Raw genomic sequence first — 18636 nt, 5'->3', positions numbered from 1 at the left:
CTGTGTTACATCAATTGGGAACTGAGGAAACTAATTGTTGAAGCTTTGGAAAGTGGAATTCTTTCCCATTCTTGTTTTATGTAGAGCTTCAGTCGTTCAACAGTCCGGGGTCTCCGCTGTCGTATTTTACGCTTCATAATGCGCCACACATTTTCAATGGGAGACAGGTCTGGACTGCAGGCAGGCCAGGAAAGTACCCGCACTCTTTTTTTACGAAGCCACGCTGTTGTAACACGTGCTGAATGTGGCTTGGCATTGTCTCGCTGAAATAAGCAGGGGCGTCCATGAAAAAGACGGCGCTTAGATTGCAGCATATGTTGTTCCAAAACCTCTATGTACCTTTCAGCATTAATGGTGCCTTCACAGCAAGGCACCCCCATACCATCACAGATGCTGGCTTTTGAACTTTGCGTCATTAACAGTCTGGATGGTTCGCTTTGCCTATGGAATATTTCCAAAAACAATTTGAAATGTGGACCCGCCAGACCACAGAACACTTTTCCACTTTGCATGAGTCCATCTTAGATGATCTTGTGCCCAGAGAAGCCGGCGGCATTTCTGAATGTTGTTGATAAATGGCTTTCGCTTTGCATAGTAGAGCTTTAACTTGCACTTACAGATGTAGCGACCAACTGTATTTAGTGACAGTGGTTTTCTGAAGTGTTCCTGAGCCCATGTGGTGATATCCTTTTAGAGATTGATGTCGGTTTTTGATACAGTGCCGTCTGAGGGATCGAAGGTCACTGTCATGCCGCTTTCGTGGAGTGATTTCTCCAGATTCTCTGAACCTTTTGATGATATTATGGACCGTAGATGTTGAAATCCCTACATTTCTTGCAATTGCACTTTAAGAAACGTTGTTCTTAAACTGTTTGACTATTTGCTCACGCAGTTGTGGACAAAGGGGTGTACCTCGCCCCATCCTTTCTTGTGAAAGACTGAGCATTTTTTGGGAAGCTGTTTTTATACCCAATCATGGCACCCACCTGTTCCATTTAGCCTGCACACCTGTGGGATGTTCCAAATAAGTGTTTGATGAGCATTCCTCAACTTTATCAGTATTTATTGCCACCTTTTCCAACTTCTTTGTCTCGTGTTGCTGGCATCAAATTCTAAAGTTAATGATTATTTGCACACAAAAAAAATGTTTATCAGTTTGAACATCAAATATGTTGTCTTTGTAGCATATTCAACTGAATATGGGTTGAAAATGATTTGCAAATAATTGTATTCCGTTTATATTTACGTCTTACACAATTTCCCAACTCATATGGAAACGGAGTTTGTATATTGCTACGGCTATTTTGTTTAACCATTAAGTTAATGTGAGCAGATAAGAAGTTATATTATATAATGGAACATGTTATGATTTGAGTACAGGTCATTCTAGGAGAAATTTCTCTAACTTTGAAATTCCCCCTTAAGTTGTTGCAAAAATGTGTTGATTTTACAATGGTATGAGCATATATGAAAGGATATTAGTATTCTATTACCCTGGACTACTTTTTGCACATAAAGCACCATTACTTTTTTTTTTTAATTATACAGAAAGAAAAAATTAATGTATCAGACTTTGCAGCAAGTTTTTGAATTGTGGCTTCGATTATTTTGATATAGGACTATGCTTAATACGTGTTATACTTTGTTTAATATGACTGTAGTGTTTGAATTTAAAATGTTGAATACAATTAAAATGTTAGAAAATGGGGGGAATATCAGTTTGAATGTATTGTATTGCATTGTATAATGTATTGTTGTTAAATACAATTTTTTGATTTTGGGCGGAAAAATAAAGGGATTTTTGCCATACAGCCCTCCAAACATTCTTATGGACAAAATAACATTTTGTGTTTAGAGAGAGAGAGAGAAATAAATATATCAGAATGTTGTACAAAGATGCATTAATAAACTTTTTTTTTGTTTGTTCTCACAGTCCTCCAGTAGCAGCAGCAGTAGCAGCAGCAGCAGCAGCAGCTCAGACTGAGGAAATGGTCCATTATTGTACTGTAAATACACCAACATTTATATAAAGTGACTGTCTGCTAAAACAACTTGCCAATAATTAATTTAACACAATTTGTAGAATTAAACAGTTCATTCTAATATTACTTGGGCTATGTACTGCATAATTTTAGAAATCTCAATATTGGCTTATTTGACCACTCCACTGTTAACAGCCACCGGGTTGCATTATATGTGTTGTTTTGAAACTATAAAGTCTGCATATTATATTTTCCAGAGGGTGTTTATTTTTTTTATAGATCTATAAAATGGTGATATGGTGGAAGAAATGTCTAAAAAATTTATATTTTTCCATGTTGGTACTCTGGTTGTATGGTCTACAATTAAAGTATGAATGAATAAAAAAAAAAGGTACTATACTGCCTTTGAAAAAATACTGGTCCTTTTTTTTCATGGACATGCACACACACACACAGCACACACAAGCGGAAACCGCATGGAGACAGAAGAGGGAGAATGGACGTATTTTGGCTTAACGAACGATAGAGGTGAAGCTATTAACAATGAAGTGCCACTCTAAGCGGTGCTCTAAAACATGGCGAGCTAGCGGCTAACATCCCTCTGCAGTGTTTTAGCTACTCATAAATCAATAATCCTTGCCTCAGTGGCGACAAATTCTGTTTCTTACAAGTATCATCCCTGCAGGGTGAGAAATAGACACGCCGTCAGAATACAATAGCTAACCGCCAACCGCGTTCCTGAATGTAAACAAATAATGGGTCCATACAAGTATCGATTGTAACGATACCAAGTACAAAAGCCGTATGTTGTCGATACTCCATTGATTACATCAATATTTTTTACCAACACAAAATGTTAGTAATTTTTTTTATTGTTTATAAACTCCATAAATACATCCCTGGATACAGGAGGACCTTCTTTATGACCAATGTATGACCCTGTAACATGGTATTAGATCCATACCCAAATTTTTAGTATCACCCAAAACGTGTGTAAAGTATGCAAACAGAAGAATCAGTGCTTATTGCATTTTAAATGTGCTTTATAAATAAAGTTGATTTGATTTGATTTAAAAGAAAAGGGACAAACGGTAGAAAGTGCATTTAATGGAATGTAGATAGAACATGTTAAAACAGAAAGTAACCAGATATTTACAGTAAATTAACAAGTAGATTAATAATCCAACCATTTTGTATCATAATTTTGACAAAATATTACAAACTGGTTTTATATAATATGTTACTGCATAAACCAGCAGCCAAATTGGGAGCCTTTTTAAACAGTTTGCTTACTTAGAATGTTTATTATCTTATGTAATGCCAAAATTGTTATTTGATTGCAACAAGAAACTTATGTTTAATGTATAATTCGATTTTCGGTTCAAATAAAGCCAATAATGACATTTTTATTTTCCCCTTTATTTTGAAAAATCGAAATACATCTTGGTACCAGTACTAGTAGTTTATACTGTTTTAACTCTGTGTTGCGTTCAAGGGCCAACGTGACAGTAGAACAAGTCACATCTCAACTGCTGTTACGTGTTCATTAAAATGAAAATATAAATTGCAATTTATTTTCCGTCCACTTGTAGTTATTGGGATATTGTGTAGTGGTTGATAACAACACAATCCAACAATCAACACGTTACACAAATGACACATTTATCCGGTGATTCCTTGTCCGAGTAGTAACGGACATAAAACAGATTTTCACCAGTGCACCATGAAACTGTCACAACTATAAAATCGATATTGGTGTGATTTTGTTTTAATTGAGTTTCTTTACGCGTGTTACAATTGTTAGAAAATTTTTTTTAAAGAGTGGGGCGGGTGGAAGTGAGGAAGTAGGCTCGGCTTGGGTGAAAGGGGGAAGTTGAGAGGTCACAATGTTGTTGTCTTTGTGTGAAGGAGTGAGGCTCCATCTCGAATCACTCTTCCCTCTTCCCCGAGTCCTTTCTACACTCTTCCCCCGGGTTTATAACCCTCCCGAACCTCTCCCCGTCTACCCTTACAACCCCAACCCTCCCCCCGGTCACCATCCAGCGGACGAACCGGGTAAGTCCGCCGGGCAAGGGTTGTCTTTTTGTTGAGCTCAGAAGTGGCGGAAAGATATCGCGCAATGTTAGCTGCCAGCTAACAGCGTGCTAACAGGCCTCGCGCAGTAGCGAGTGCGCCGTGTAAAATGAACTAATATTAGCTTAGCCGTCCACCGGTAACTTCACTGTTCGCACGTCTTTATAACATATTTATTTCACCAATACTCTTAACCGAGAGGGCGTATTGCAAAACACACGTTTTCGGCTTTAAATAATTTTTTATTACGTATAAGCTAAGTGTTAGCATTGCTAACTAGCGCGCGCATGCTCCCATTTCCGCTCGCATAATGCTAACGAGACTAAATAATTCCGCTTACTTCTGTTTAAACGCCGAAAAGCGAACCGAGCCAAGTTGACCATGTCTGCTGGACACGTCTAGAAACTTGGTTAACTAACTAACTAACTAACTATTTTTAACGCACTATTGAAGGTTGAACGCAGACGTGAGGCTAAACTTGGCACGTTGCTAATAATGACGAGCAAGCAGCGTGGACATGTGTGTATTTTTTTCCACCAGGAAAACTGCTTTAGTTGCCAAATAAAATGCATGCAAACCACTAAGTCCCTTTAGGTTAAACATGGAAACTTTGTGGGTTGTAGTGATGCATTCACAGGGGTTGGTTTTCACTTTGGCCTATGCCCCCTAACCTTGGAGTAATAGATCAACATTATCTTGAGACTTCTGTGACCGAAAATTAATGCTTTTCTTGCCATATCAGTGTTGGCGCTAGCAATTTTCAAAATGGGGTCCCAGTGACCCCATCAAGTCATAAAAATGGGGTCCCACTTTTTTGTAAGCGTTATGAAAACAAATGATACATTTATGCATTATCCTGTTATATCTCACATTCTATATCGTGTTTTGGAAAATGTTGTCATAAACGTTTCTTAATTCATACAAAAGAAAACAAATGCAGTATTTGTGATCGATAAAACTTTTGGCGAATCAAAATCTAAGAAATTGTACCGGAAAGTGCATTTTTTCATTTTCCTGAGGGAACTCTCCTGAAGGAATCAATGAAGTACTATCTATCTATTACTTTAAAGTCGACCAATAATAAATAATTAATCTTTTGACCCGGCAAAACTAGACTAAAGGGCACACTGCCGAGGAATGGTCTATTTTTTATATTTTTTCATATATAAGGCGCACCATAGTGATGGGTTGATGAGGCGCCATGAAGCGTTTCGACACATAGCAAAACTGTATTGATACTGTGTCGATACTGTGTCACTAAATACTGACATCTGCTGGACATTAAAAAATCCCTACAGACAACCTATGGACCGACTCAACTGACACTGATTTTATGACCTCGTATATACAATAATATAAACCAAGTCATTGTATTTCATTTAGGATTATTTCATATCTTCATTTAAATACAAATATATTTTTATCTTTTTTAGATACAGTCAATAAATAATGTGAACATGTATCATAGCATGAAAAACTAAGAGAACGTGTTGTGAATGAGGATGCTTGTAGACTGGGAATTTTTTTTTTTAACACATTTTTATTTAAAAAAAAGAAGTTTTTCCAACGTATTAAATTGTATACGATTTCTCTTAATTATTTCTCCGGCTGTAGAAAAGACCCGCTCACAGGGCACAGAGGAGGCGGGAGTGCGACACAGTTCGCGTATCGGTCACGTGACCAAAACAGCTCATGATCGGTCACGTGACTTTCTAAAAGCGGTACGCGCACCGACGCAGGGTTTTGCTCTATGAGCTCGACGCATGCGCCGATGCATCGGTGTTGCCGGACCCATCACTAGCGCACCGGATTATAGGGCGTATTAAGAGTCATATTAGGGCTGGGCGATATGGCCTTTTTTTAATATCTCGATATTTTTAGGCCATATCGCGATACACGATATATATCTCGATATTTTGCCTTAGCCTTGAATGAACACTTGATGCATATAATCACAGCAGTATGATGATTCTATGTGCCTACATTAAAACATTCTTCTTCATACTGCATTAATATATGCTACTTTTAAACTTTCATGCAGAGAGAGGGAAATCACAACTAAGTCAATTTACCAAAACTGTATTTATTAAACAGTTATTAAGCAGTGGCACAAACATTCATGTCATTTCCAAAACAGAAAGTGCAAGATTGTCAGAGAAATTTTAAAACAAGCGATTAGTTTAAAACATGACGTCACACAAGATATTTCAATAAGTGTCAAATAAAAATTAGCTGCATACTAGGAAATCAAATAGTGTATGTCCTTCGCTATGTGGTAGGTTCCTGCGGACGTTATCTCCTGTTGACTCTTTTTTTCATACGGTGTTGATGTGGAAATGTTTGCCTCGGCATTTTGATGGTGTGGCACCGAACGGAGATGTTGACATGCGAAGTTTCAAGCACTCTTCAGGTGACTTTTCAAATGATGCTACATATTAGCAGTAATGCTACTTTTTGTAGAAACTCTTTCGCCCCACACTTGACAAATTACGGTTGTCTGTTCGACATATTCCCACTTGAAGCCAAACCACCGCCAGACGATGGACCCCCTGCTGTTTTTTGGGGGCATTCATTATTCCTTCATTTGTTACCAGATTCGCACCTTCTTTCTCTCGTCTTCCCACTCGCATCATAGTTAACTTTAGCCATGCTACATCTCTGCTCAAAGAGGGCGTATACGTATGTGACGTATGATGTGACAGTATGTGACGTGTGTAAGAAGGTGCGCTTGTCTGTCTGTGAGAAGGAGCGACAAGACAGAGTGAGAGGAGCCTGTAGTGTAATGCCAGCAGCCAAAAGCAACTGCGTGAGAACGTATACCGTATTTTCCGCACTATAAGGCGCACCTAAAAACCACAATTTTTCTCAAAAGCTGACAGTGCGCCTAATAACCCGGTGCGCTTTATTACGATTCATTTTCATAAAGTTTCGGTCTCGCAACTTCGGTAAACAGCCGCCATCTTTTTTCCCGGTAGAACAGGAAGCGCTTCTTCTTCTACGCAAGCAACCGCCAAGGAAAGCACCCGCCCCCATAGAACAGGAAGCGCTTCACCCGCCCCCATAGAACAGGAAGCGCTTCACCCGCCCCCGGAAGAAGAAGAAAAAACGCGCGGATATCACCGTACGTTTCATTTCCTGTTTACATCTGTAAAGACCACAAAATGGCTCCTACTAAACGATCCGGGTCATAAAAAGACGCAATCTCTCCATCCGCACACGGATTACTACCGTATTTCACAGCAACTGAACCGCACTGTGGAACGGGAGCACGTACGGTGAATATTCGCTCCACAGGGAATGAGAAGTCATCCTTCACTGTGGTTCTAGCTTGCCATGCTAACTTCCACTCATGGTGATATTCAAAAGGAAGACCTTGCCAAAAGAGACCTTTCCAGCCGGCGTCATCATAAAAGCTAACTCGAAGGGATGGATGGATGAAGAAAAGATGAGCGAGTGGTTAAGGGAAGTTTACGCGAAGCGGCCGGGTGGCTTTTTTCACGCTGCTCCGTCCATGTTGATATATGACTTTATGCGCGCCCACATCACAGATGGTGTCAAAAAACAAGTGAAGCACACAAATACAACACTCGCCGTCATTCCGGGTGGATTAACCAAAGAACTCCAACCGCTGGATATTGGTGTCAACAGGGCATTCAAATCACGACTGCGAACTGCGTGGGAAAAATGGATGACCGAAGGCGAACACACCTTCACTAAGACGGGCAGACAACGCCGGACAAGATACGCCAACATCTGCCAGTGGATTGTAAATGCCTGGGCAGATATTTCTGTCACAACTGTGGTCCGAGCTTTCCGGAAGGCAGGATTCACAGAACTGCTGCACAACAACAGCGACACTGAATCCGATGATTTCGAAGAGACGGAGCCCGCCATTTTGGAAGCCACGCTAGCGCAACTTTTCAATTCGGACACCGAAGACGAAGAATTCGAAGGATTTACCGGTACGAATGAAGAATAACTTCAGAAAGTGAGCGCTATGTTTATTTTGTGTGTTGTGTGTTGTGACATTAACGTTCGAGCAACATTACCGGTATGTTGCTATTGCTCTACACCATTTTGAATTTTACTATGTTTGTGATTGCACATTTGTACATTTTGGGACAGAGTTGTTAGAACGCTGGTTTTCAATATATTATTAAAGTTTGACTGAACTATCTGACTGTTTTTTTGACATTCACTTTAGCGCAGCGTAGGCGCGGCTTATAATCCGGGGCGGCTTATTGGTGGACAAAATTATGAAATATGTAATTCATAGAAGGTGCGGCTAATAATCCGGTGCGCCTTATAGTGCGGAAAATACGGTACTCGAATATCACGATATAGTCATTTTCTATATCGCACGGACACAAACCCTCGATATACGCGATATATCGGGGGTTATATCGCGTATATCGATATATCGCCCAGCCCTAAGTCATATTATTATTATTTTTTTCTAAATGTAAAACACTTCCTTGTGGTCTACATAACATGTAATGGTGGTTCTTTGGGCAAAATGTTGCATAGATTATGTCTTACAGATCATTTTCAAGACTGTTTCTGACAGTCGCTTCCGGATGCGCCGTTTTGTGGGCGGTCTTGTTTCCATGGCTCACCTTCAACAGCGTCTTCTCCCCGTCATCTTTGTTGTAGCGGGGTAGCGTGCGAGGACGGGAGTGGAAGAAGTGTCAAAAGATGGAGTTAACTGTTTTAATGACATTCAGACTTTACTTCAATCAATAACGGAGCAGCATCGTCTCATCCGTAAACAACCACACTGGAAATGTGTCCCGAGAAAAAACGTCCGATTGGAACTCTAATAACTAAAGTTCCTTGGGTGAATAATGTAAACTTACTACATGTTTTAGCGCTTTCATGTCAAGTTTATTGACAGATATAAGTAAGAACTTTACACCACTTTATATTTGAAATGGCACTAAAATATTTACTAATAAAACATTTTGATATATTTTTGAGCGCCGTGTGTAATGTTCTATATTTATAATGGAACATTTAAAATGTTGGTGTTGTTTATTTGAGACTTATATCTTATGTTTGACTCCCATCTACTGGTCACACTTATAGTTACACCTTATACCAAATAAAATAGAGTAGCGTCCCGTAAGAGTTGGTACTGCAGGAAATTCTGGGTATTTGTTCTGTTGTGTTTATGTTGTGTTGCGGTGCAAATATTCTCTCGTAATGTGTTTTTTTATTGTTGTTTAGTATGGTCTCACTATATGGCACATATTTATGACAGTGTTGGCGTTGTTTATATGGCCACCCTTAGTGTGACATGCATGGCTGTTGAGGAAGAATGCCCTTTATTGATTTGTACATGGGATGTCCTAAATCAAAATATTCACTAAATTTGGCTATGAACTTACGGAGTGACAGCATTTCTTGTCATCTTCAATTTAAGGCCATTATCACCCCTGCCGACGCTTCAAAAGCAGAGGTTGGTAAGCTCAACCTTATAGTCTGGAAAATAAGGTAAACAAAACGCTGGAAAATAAATAAAAACGCGCGTTTAGCGTCCTTTCTGATTGCAATGCGTAAAAACACACAAAAAGTGCGTTAACGCCAACACTGCATATATTACTTCAATCAAACACGAGTCATGTTTGTGGTTTCATGTCACATTCTCATTTTATTCTAATGTTTTGCACCCTTTACCCTCCAGATCATCTCTGTGACCAAAGACGACCCTCATTTGACACAAAACCTCTTCAGACGCCAGTTGCAGCTATGGACTCCGGTGTGATTGAAGGAGGGCTCAATGTCACCCTTACCATTAGGCTGCTCATGCATGGCAAGGTGAGGTCATGTGACAGCACAGTATGCCATAGTTTATATATATATATATATATATATATATATATATATAATATGCACAATCCCTCTCCAAGGACTCAGGATGGGGAACCAAGGGGACTGACAGGATGTGATATGACGACTAATGATATCCTATAACAACATATGGCATTGCCAGTGCTCGCCACCGAGGGCGGCTTTTGCTTTATGTCTCCTGTCGTTTCTTTAGTGAGTTTTGCTGTAATAGTTGAGATGCAGACCAAACATTTGAACACAATTGGATGACAATGGCAACAATGTCTTCAATGCCATTGTGGAAAGTTCTAGACAGTTCTTTTTCGGGGTTTACAAGGGGCGTTTAAAAGCATTAAATTGATTTTGCTAATATTAAGGCCTTAAATGGCATCACAAAGTATTAAACAATATCCAGAGGCATTAAATGTCATACAATTGTATGCCTGGACTGATAAATGAAAATGAAGTTGATAGCTTTGCTGGCATCAATAAATTGCATGTCAGTGTGTGTTTCTTTTATTCGTCTCTGACTTTCATACTGGATACAAAAGGTTTCACTCTGTGCGTTGTTCTCAGCACCTGAGCACGTTTATTTCACAGTATAATTAAATTAACAGAGTGAACCTCTTGTCAATCATCAACAATCTCTGATTTGGTATGAGCAGGCGGGCCACTAGCTTACACTTACAGAACACAGGGGCATTGCTTTGCTTGTTGTGAGAAGCACTGCTAAGTCACAAACGTTTAGGAGGAAAAATAGATGATTAGAAAGCCAAATGTCCATGTGTGGGATTATTTTATCTTCAAGCTGAATGAGCAACATGAGCCCATCAGCACGGATGAATAAACAAGTATGCCATGATGTCATTGACACCAAAAAAAGACAACAAAACAAACTACCTGACCCAATTTTTTTCTAAATGGAGAAAAAACTGACATTAAATTACCAGTTAAATTGAAAAACAAGTTGCCTTTATATTGAAGCTGTTACTATATATCTGATTTATAACACCAAAGGACTTTCAAAGTTTGCGAGTAAATAGATATGATCAAAATAGTATCAATCTCAACCGAGATTTCCGAGCCAATTTGGGAGATAACGAGCAAGCCAGTCACGTGATCGTAGAGGTGGGAACCACCGATCCTTTCCCCATCAACAACAATGCTAATCATGCAGACTTTGTGAGAGGCAACAACAATTACTTAGGGAAAAATGACCCAGAACCATATATTTTTAGCCTGGATATTAGGAAAATGAGCGACAAGTTTAAGAAGCTTCTATTATTCAAATGAGAGGCATGATTTATAATGTAGAATAACTTTGACTAGGCGCGATGCAGCAGCAATAGGACAACTCAATTCTACAGCATAAGATAGTTATCTCTGTTATCAATGCGCCGCTAAAAATAGTTTGTCTGCGTTGGCGCTCATAATAACAATTATCGCTATTATTTGGCTGATATTCAGGTCACAATATGTAATTAGAGTTCTGGTTCTAAATGTTTTGGATGGTTATTTAGAGGGCATTGTGGGTGGAATAGAGAGCCCCTTTTTACTCAATTGTTCGCAGACTTATTTATTTACAATTTAGAATGCAATAAAAAATTAAAACATTTGTGTTCATGTCTCATGTAGGGATTGTGAATGATAAACAGCACATCTTTTAATTTTTTGCATATTTCCAGTATGACTGATCTGTTGAAATGGTAAGAGTGCAGAAGCGTTCCCATCGTGATGTCATCCCACCCCAAATATACGGAAATTGCCGAAGACATTCGTTGCGGAATATTTAAAATGGCTGACTGAAACTGGCATTTTGTGACGTTTAGACGGTATTTTCACATATACCTTGCGGATTGTAAATACAATTGTTTATGGTTTAATGGATACAATGAAACACAATTGAGCATATGAAGTCAACTTGTTTTTCCATTCTACTGGTACTTTTAAGATGTTCAGCATTTATTGAAGTTCAATTTTTGCTAACAAGATATTAAGAGGCCATTTTATTTTTATGTTTGCAAACTTATTTAGGATACTTAAGTTACTGACCTTCCAAATACAATAAAAAAAAATACTACAGTATTGAAAAATGCGTTTGAAAGAGTTTCTTGCATTATTATTATATATTATGATTACGTTGGTACTTACATTGGCCACATTTAAAACCTTTCAACTATTCAACATTATCATTGTCAAATGCTTACAATTTTGTCCATATAGACAATTGTATGTTTTTGACTACAATAACGATCTGCAGTCAGACATGGGCATTACGTTTGTTTTAAGTTGCATTAAATTAGATTTGTAGAAACCGGCAGAAACCCCATTTTTAACCTTAATCGAAAATGGCAGAACAGTGAACTTCTGGCACACAAAACACGGGGGATCTAGCGCATTAGCATGCCTGAAAAAGACAAAACCTAATTTTTAAGTACCGGTAACTACTTTCACCATTTTCATTAAATTGGGCTCTTTTTGTCTCCTAGGGATGTACGGTAACCTTATAAACATTTCTATCACTCGGGATTTTAGGCTTGGGCCGATATTCGATAGGCCAATTAACCAAACGTTAAATGAGAATTAAGTCGGTAAGGTTTCCGGCGTCAATAAATCGGCATGTGCATGCGTGTTTACGGGCATGAAGAGAATTCACGCTTTTCATTGGTTTCAGATGTGCGGCTTTGTGCCATATTAAGTTGATTGACAGTGTTTCCCACAGAACTGCAATATTTGTGGCGCTGGGTTGGGTTGGGTGGATTGAAATAGAAACAACTGTAAGGTGGTTAATGTAGTTTCATTTTTTCTGTTAAGTGATTCCCATACATTTATATATTTATTCATATATTTACTACAATTATAAAAAATACATGTGTGTGTGTTCTTGGACCAAACTTTCACCATGATAAAATTTAACATTTTAACCTTATACAAGCGTAAAGATACTTTTTAGGTGATGTGATGAAACCTAATGCGCTGTTTCTTGCTTCTTTCAGGAAGTCGGCAGCATTATTGGAAAAGTAAGGCTTTCGAAAACATGGAACATTTGAAAGGTGTTTTTCCTGGGACTAAATGCTTGTCTTTTATATATGTCCTGCTTATAGAAAGGTGAATCTGTGAAGAAGATGAGAGAAGAGGTGACTGCCTTTACTTCCTGCTTTTTACTCCCCCATACTTCGGCTTTTGGTAACCAATGTTTGATTCCCTCGATTGTGTCTTTCTATGTAGAGTGGGGCGCGCATCAACATCTCTGAAGGCAACTGTCCTGAGAGGATTATTACTTTGGCAGGGCCAACCACAGCCATCTTTAGAGCATTTTCCATGATCATCGAGAAACTGGAAGAGGTAGGTCCAGTTTGGAAGAATGTCGCTTGAATTTAGAGGAATGTAACCAAAGGGCATTTTTGCATCTTTCCAGGACATCAGCAGCTCAATGACGAACAGTACAGCCGCCGGCAAGCCCCCGGTGACTCTGCGCATCGTGGTGCCTGCCAGCCAGTGTGGCTCCCTCATTGGCAAAGGTGGCTGCAAGATCAAGGAGATCAGAGAGGTCAAACCATGAGAATGCTGAATGTGCACGTCAGTCTCTCTGCTCTCTGGTTCTTTTCTCACTTCCCTTTGGTTCTTTTGTTACAGTCGACTGGTGCTCAGGTTCAAGTGGCAGGAGACATGCTCCCCAACTCCACAGAACGTGCCATCACTATAGCTGGCACGGCTCAGTCTATAATCGAGTGCGTGAAGCAGATCTGTGTGGTCATGCTTGAGGTAATTGAAGAAACCTTTTTTAGGATGTAGCTTCCAATATTTACTGTTCTTATTCAGTGGCTAGGATTGTTTTATTAAAGGGGAACATTATCACAATTTCAGAAGGGTTAAAACCATTAAAAATCAGTTCCCAGTGGCTTATTTTTTTTTTAATTTTTTTTTTTTAAATTTTACCCATCACGCAATATCCCAAAAAAAAAGCTTCAAAGTGCCTGATTTTAACCATCGTTCTATACACCCGTCCATTTTCCTGTGACGTCACACAGTGATGCCAATACAAACAAACATGGCGGATAGAACAGCAAGATATAGCGACATTAGCTCGGATTCAGACTGGGATTTCAGCGGCTTAAGCGATTCAACAGATTACGCATGTATTGAAATGGATGGTTGTAGTGTGGAGGCAGGTAGCGAAAACGAAATTGAAGAAGAAACTGAAGCTATTGAGCCATATCGGTTTGAACCGTATGCAAGCGAAACCGACAAGCGACACGGGAGAAAGCGAGGACGAATTCGGTGATCGCCTTCTAACCAACGATTGGTATGTGTTTGTTTGGCATTAAAGGAAACTAACAACTATGAACTAGGTTTACAGCATATGAAATACATTTGGCAACAACATGCACTTTGAGAGTGCAGACAGCCCATTTCAGGCGCGCTAAGAACATATATTTTTCCACGATTTCAGCACTCAGGTTAACCATACCTAAATAGACACAAAATACTGCATTACACAAGACTACCCCAATGTACTAAACAGAGTTTATGTATAATAATTTACGTAAAACCGCGAGTAATGAATAAAGTTTTCATCAATTAATATATTCTGTAGACATACCCTCATCCGCTCTCTTTTCCTGAAAGCTGATCTGTCCAGTTTTGGAGTTGATGTCAGCAGGCCAGGGAAGCTAGGGTCTTTATCGTTGGAAATGCATCTGCTTTGAGTGTCGCAGGAAATCCACACATTCTTGCCATCTCTGTCGTAGCATAGCTTTCGTCGGTAAAGTGTGCGGAACAAACGACTGACCATTTCGTCGGCTTTCCCCACACCCTCGTATTTTGAACAAATTTCGTCCAATTTCTTGCAACTTTCGCATCTTTGGGCCACTAGTGCAACTTGAATCCGTCCCTGTTCGTGTTGTTACACCCTCCGACAACACACCGACAAAAGTGAGAAAATGGCGGATTGCTTCCCGATGTGACGTCACGTTGTGACGTCGTCGCTCCGAGAACGAATAATAGAAAGGCGTTTAATTCGCCAAAATTCACCCATTTAGAGTTCGTAAATCGGTTAAAAAATATATGGTCTTTTTTCTGCAACATCAAGGTATATATTGACGCTTACATAGGTCTGGTGATAATGTTCCCCTTTAACTCAACTGCAGAAAGGACGAGGCCTCTACTTACTTGCATATTAAAGAGGAATTTTTGTCAAAACAAAAAGGCTTGGTAAAAATGCCACGGTGTATAAAATGAAGTAGCAGGAATGTTTAGGAAGAACATGTCCTTTGCTCAAACAAGAGACTCCTCTTATGACGACATGGTTGTGCGCTGTGATTTTCAAAGCTCGAAAACACGCTTTGCTGGCTTTAAAACACACTTTAAGGGGACATACTGTATGTTTGAACGTAAATATGCGGCTATTTTCACTTGGCATTGATTAAAAAAGGCATCAAAATTAGCTTTGCGGCACTCCCAAGAGCGACATTGACTGTCAGCTGTTTTGAGTATAATGGCTGTCGGCTCTCCAGCTGATGGAACAACTATGACAAGCAAGACTTTTTCTTTGTCTCATAAGAAATGTGCAACATTATCATGTTTTTAATCCTTATTCAACTGCATATCTTGAAGTTAACTTGGATGTGTTGGTTCCATGTGTGTAGATGGAGCTGGGCGCAACTGCGTGCGCGCAAAAAAACAAGCGTCGAAGCGACAAAAAAAACATGATATAGAATCCTCCTTTTTAATGTGTACTGATGTTAAAGACAATGTGCACTTCATTGCTCATGTATTATAATCACTATATCAGGGGTCGGGAACCTTTTTGGCTGAGAGAGCCATGAAAGCCAAATATTTTAAAATGTATTACTGTGCATGCATTTTTAAGTAAGACCAACATTTTTAGAGTATAATAAGTCTCTTAATCTTTTTAATAACATTGTTATTCTGAAGCTAACCAATAATAAATAAAATACTTCTTGCCATTAATGCGACTTCTAGAACAGGTGCGGTAGAAAACGGATGGATGGATTAAAATGCATGAGACTGTTTTATATTTTGAACATTTTTTTTAACACTGGATTACCAGCGGAATTATTCATTACTTATCGTGTTAAGCAATGTCAGCTAAGATTTATCTGAGAGCCAGATGCAGTCATTGAAAGAGCCACATCTGGCTCGAGAGCCACAGGTTCCCTAGTGGCTAGGATCATTGATCCACTAGATCAATGATTAAATACTTTATAATTAACGCCACCGTCATATTTTGCTAGCAGTTTTTTCTTGAACTCAATGATGTTTTGTCACCTATTTCCTCAAATTGCTCATGCACCTTTATTTGGCCTAATGGTGAATTATTTTGCAGTCTTACGCAATAGCCAAAGCACAGATTAAGTCACCAACGTGTGGGATTCTTATTTTGGACATATAGTAGGTGAACAAATTAACTAATTTGTTACGCGTAATGCTTTGATGTACAATAAGTAAAATGGCATATTAACACAGGGCAAAACTATACAAAGTGAAAAATGGAGGTACCACTTTCAGTTTGTGTTGTAACACTTCACACCTTCTGTCTTCTCTGTGCAGTCTCCCCCTAAAGGAGTCACCATTCCTTACCGACCCAAACCTTCAGGATCCCCTGTCATCTTTGCAGGCGGACAGGTACGCATAATGCTCTGTTATTTTTTCTCCAATGACATTTTACCTTTTAAGAAACATAGCAACATAAACTATTTTATTGTTATCTTCACAAATGTAGGGAATTACTAAAATGTTGATGACATTGTGTTTACTGTTTTTAATCGTTTGATTGAAAGCTTCATAGGACTTTGACCCTTTTTTCTCCAAACATTTCCCCTTCAGCTATTACAGTGTGTCTTTCTCAATTGTGTTTTGTTTGTTTGAACTGCTGCTGTTTTCTTGCTTTGCATGATTTCACAAAAATTGCTTTAATGACAAGAAATGTGGAGACTTTGGACAAGACGTGCATTTTTGTGATCCCTAATATTATTAGCTTTTGTCCTAAAGTCGTTGAATCGCCCGATGCAAGGCCTGTGAAAGTTTTTTGTTCTCATTTGTTTCAGGCGTACACAGTGCAAGGACAGCACGCCATTCCACAGCCAGATGTAAGTGAAGTTTGCGCCTCTACTGGACCCCCATGCTGATAGCACCCTGTTAATTCTGATGTAGTCTCCCAAGCTACCTTGTTTTGCAGTCTTAGACAGAAATAGACATTTTAAGTAAACACCAAACCATTTAGATGGGAAAATTGTTCTTTTTCCGTTTATCTACTGGCTGCCATTTTCTTACTCAAGCAAGGCATACTGTATGCCAGTTAAACCTGTTTGTAGCCCTGTTTTACCTTGGCTGACAATGAAAGTTCTCTGTTGATTCATGCAGCGTGAGCTATTAATTGACCTGTGCAGGAATTTCCAACCTCAAATTAATAGCCAGCTTTTTAGAAATGCTGTTAGTATTTGTCCAGACTCTCCACGGGTCCCCCAACAACCATCTTATGCTGCTTACTCTTTCTGCACAACCTTTTTTACTTTTACTTGCTATTTTCTATGCCCACTTGGCTCAATTAACCTTTCCCTCTAGAAGGTCCTTCAGGAACACTAAATGTGCTTTTATCATAGCTGTCTTTAAATACTGTGATCAGATTGCGGGAATTCTAGTCAGACATAACTAGTACAATCACTGGACACTTTACTTGGTACACCTGTCTTAAAAGAGCTAAAAAAAAATCAATCTTTTCAAATAAATCATCAGTTTTAAATGAAGTAATAATATACAAATGTTTATCATTGTGGTTGTAGTTTGCAGTACCGTATTTTCCGCACCATAAGGCGCCCTGGGTTATAAGCCGCGCCTTCAATGAACGGCATATTTCAAAACTTTGTCCACCTATAAGCCGCCCCGTGTTGTAAGCCGCATCTAACTGCGCTAAAGGAATGTCAAAAAAACAGTCAGGTCAGTCAAACTTTAATAATATATTAAAAACCAGCGTGATGTGGGCGCGCATGGAGTCGTATATCAACATGGACGGAGCTGCGTGAAAAAAGCCACCCGGCCTCTTCGCGTAAACTTACCTTAACCACTCGCTCATCTTTTCTTCATTCATCCATCCCTTCGAGTTAGCTTTTATGATGACGCTGGCTGGAAAGGTCTCTTTTGGCAAGGTCTTCCTTTTGAATATCACCATGGGTGGAAGTTTCTGGCCATTAGCATGGCAAGCTAGAACCACAGTGAAGGATGACTTCTCATTCCCTGTGGTGCGAATATTCACCGTACGTGCTCCCGTTGTATCCACAGTGCAGTTCACAGGAATATCAAAAGTCAGTGGAACCTTGTCCATGTTGATAATGTTCTCTGGCCGGATCTTTTTTTCAGCTATCTTGTTTTTACAATATGCACGGAAAGTAGCCAGCTTTTCTTGAAAGTCTTTAGGCAGTTGCTGTGAAATAGTAGTCCGTGTGCGGATGGAGAGATTGCGTCTTTTCATGAACCGGAAACCTGTCGCCATTTTGTGGTCTTTACAGATGTAAACACACAAAGGAAATGAAACGTAGTATCCGCGCGCTTCTTCTTCTTCTACGCGGGCGGGTGGTTGCTTACAGTAGAAGAAGAAGCGCTTCCTGTTCTATGGGGGCGGGTGCTTACCTTGGCGGTTGCTTGCGTAGAAGAAGAAGCACTTCCTCTTCTACGGGGAAAAAAGATGGCGGCTGTTTACCGTAGTTGCGAGACCGAAACTTTATGAAAATGA

General features: G+C 39.4%; 2 protein-coding genes across 6 annotated transcripts in view; both read left to right on the top strand.

Moving 5' to 3' along the window:
* The window catches only part of prr13 (proline rich 13), a 5587-nt gene extending 3214 nt beyond the window's left edge, over nt 1-2373 (top strand). The window contains exon 4 of the mRNA XM_061937725.1: nt 1934-2373. Within this exon, the coding sequence (XP_061793709.1) occupies nt 1934-1984 (51 nt within the window). The 3' untranslated portion in view covers nt 1985-2373. The remainder of the gene's footprint in view (nt 1-1933) is intronic.
* Nucleotides 2374-3749: 1376 nt separating this feature from the next.
* LOC133584276 (poly(rC)-binding protein 2-like) overlaps nt 3750-18636 on the top strand; it is a 29088-nt gene continuing 14201 nt past the window's right edge. Inside the window, exons 1-9 of one of the 5 annotated variants that reach the window (XM_061937714.2) lie at nt 3750-4037; nt 9739-9872; nt 12881-12904; nt 12989-13021; nt 13113-13229; nt 13303-13434; nt 13521-13649; nt 16458-16532; nt 16955-16996. In XM_061937714.2, coding sequence (XP_061793698.1) covers nt 3869-4037; nt 9739-9872; nt 12881-12904; nt 12989-13021; nt 13113-13229; nt 13303-13434; nt 13521-13649; nt 16458-16532; nt 16955-16996 — 855 coding nt within the window. In that variant the 5' untranslated portion in view covers nt 3750-3868. The remainder of the gene's footprint in view (nt 4038-9738; nt 9873-12880; nt 12905-12988; nt 13022-13112; nt 13230-13302; nt 13435-13520; nt 13650-16457; nt 16533-16954; nt 16997-18636) is intronic. The other 4 variants (XM_061937712.1, XM_061937711.1, XM_061937710.1 and 1 more) reach the window with 4 other exon arrangements.

The sequence above is a fragment of the Nerophis lumbriciformis genome, linkage group LG03 (assembly GCF_033978685.3).
Source record: "Nerophis lumbriciformis linkage group LG03, RoL_Nlum_v2.1, whole genome shotgun sequence".
Lineage (NCBI taxonomy): Eukaryota > Metazoa > Chordata > Actinopteri > Syngnathiformes > Syngnathidae > Nerophis > Nerophis lumbriciformis.
Note: the sequence above shows the minus strand (reverse complement) of the source record. Positions and strands in the feature narration are given on the sequence as shown.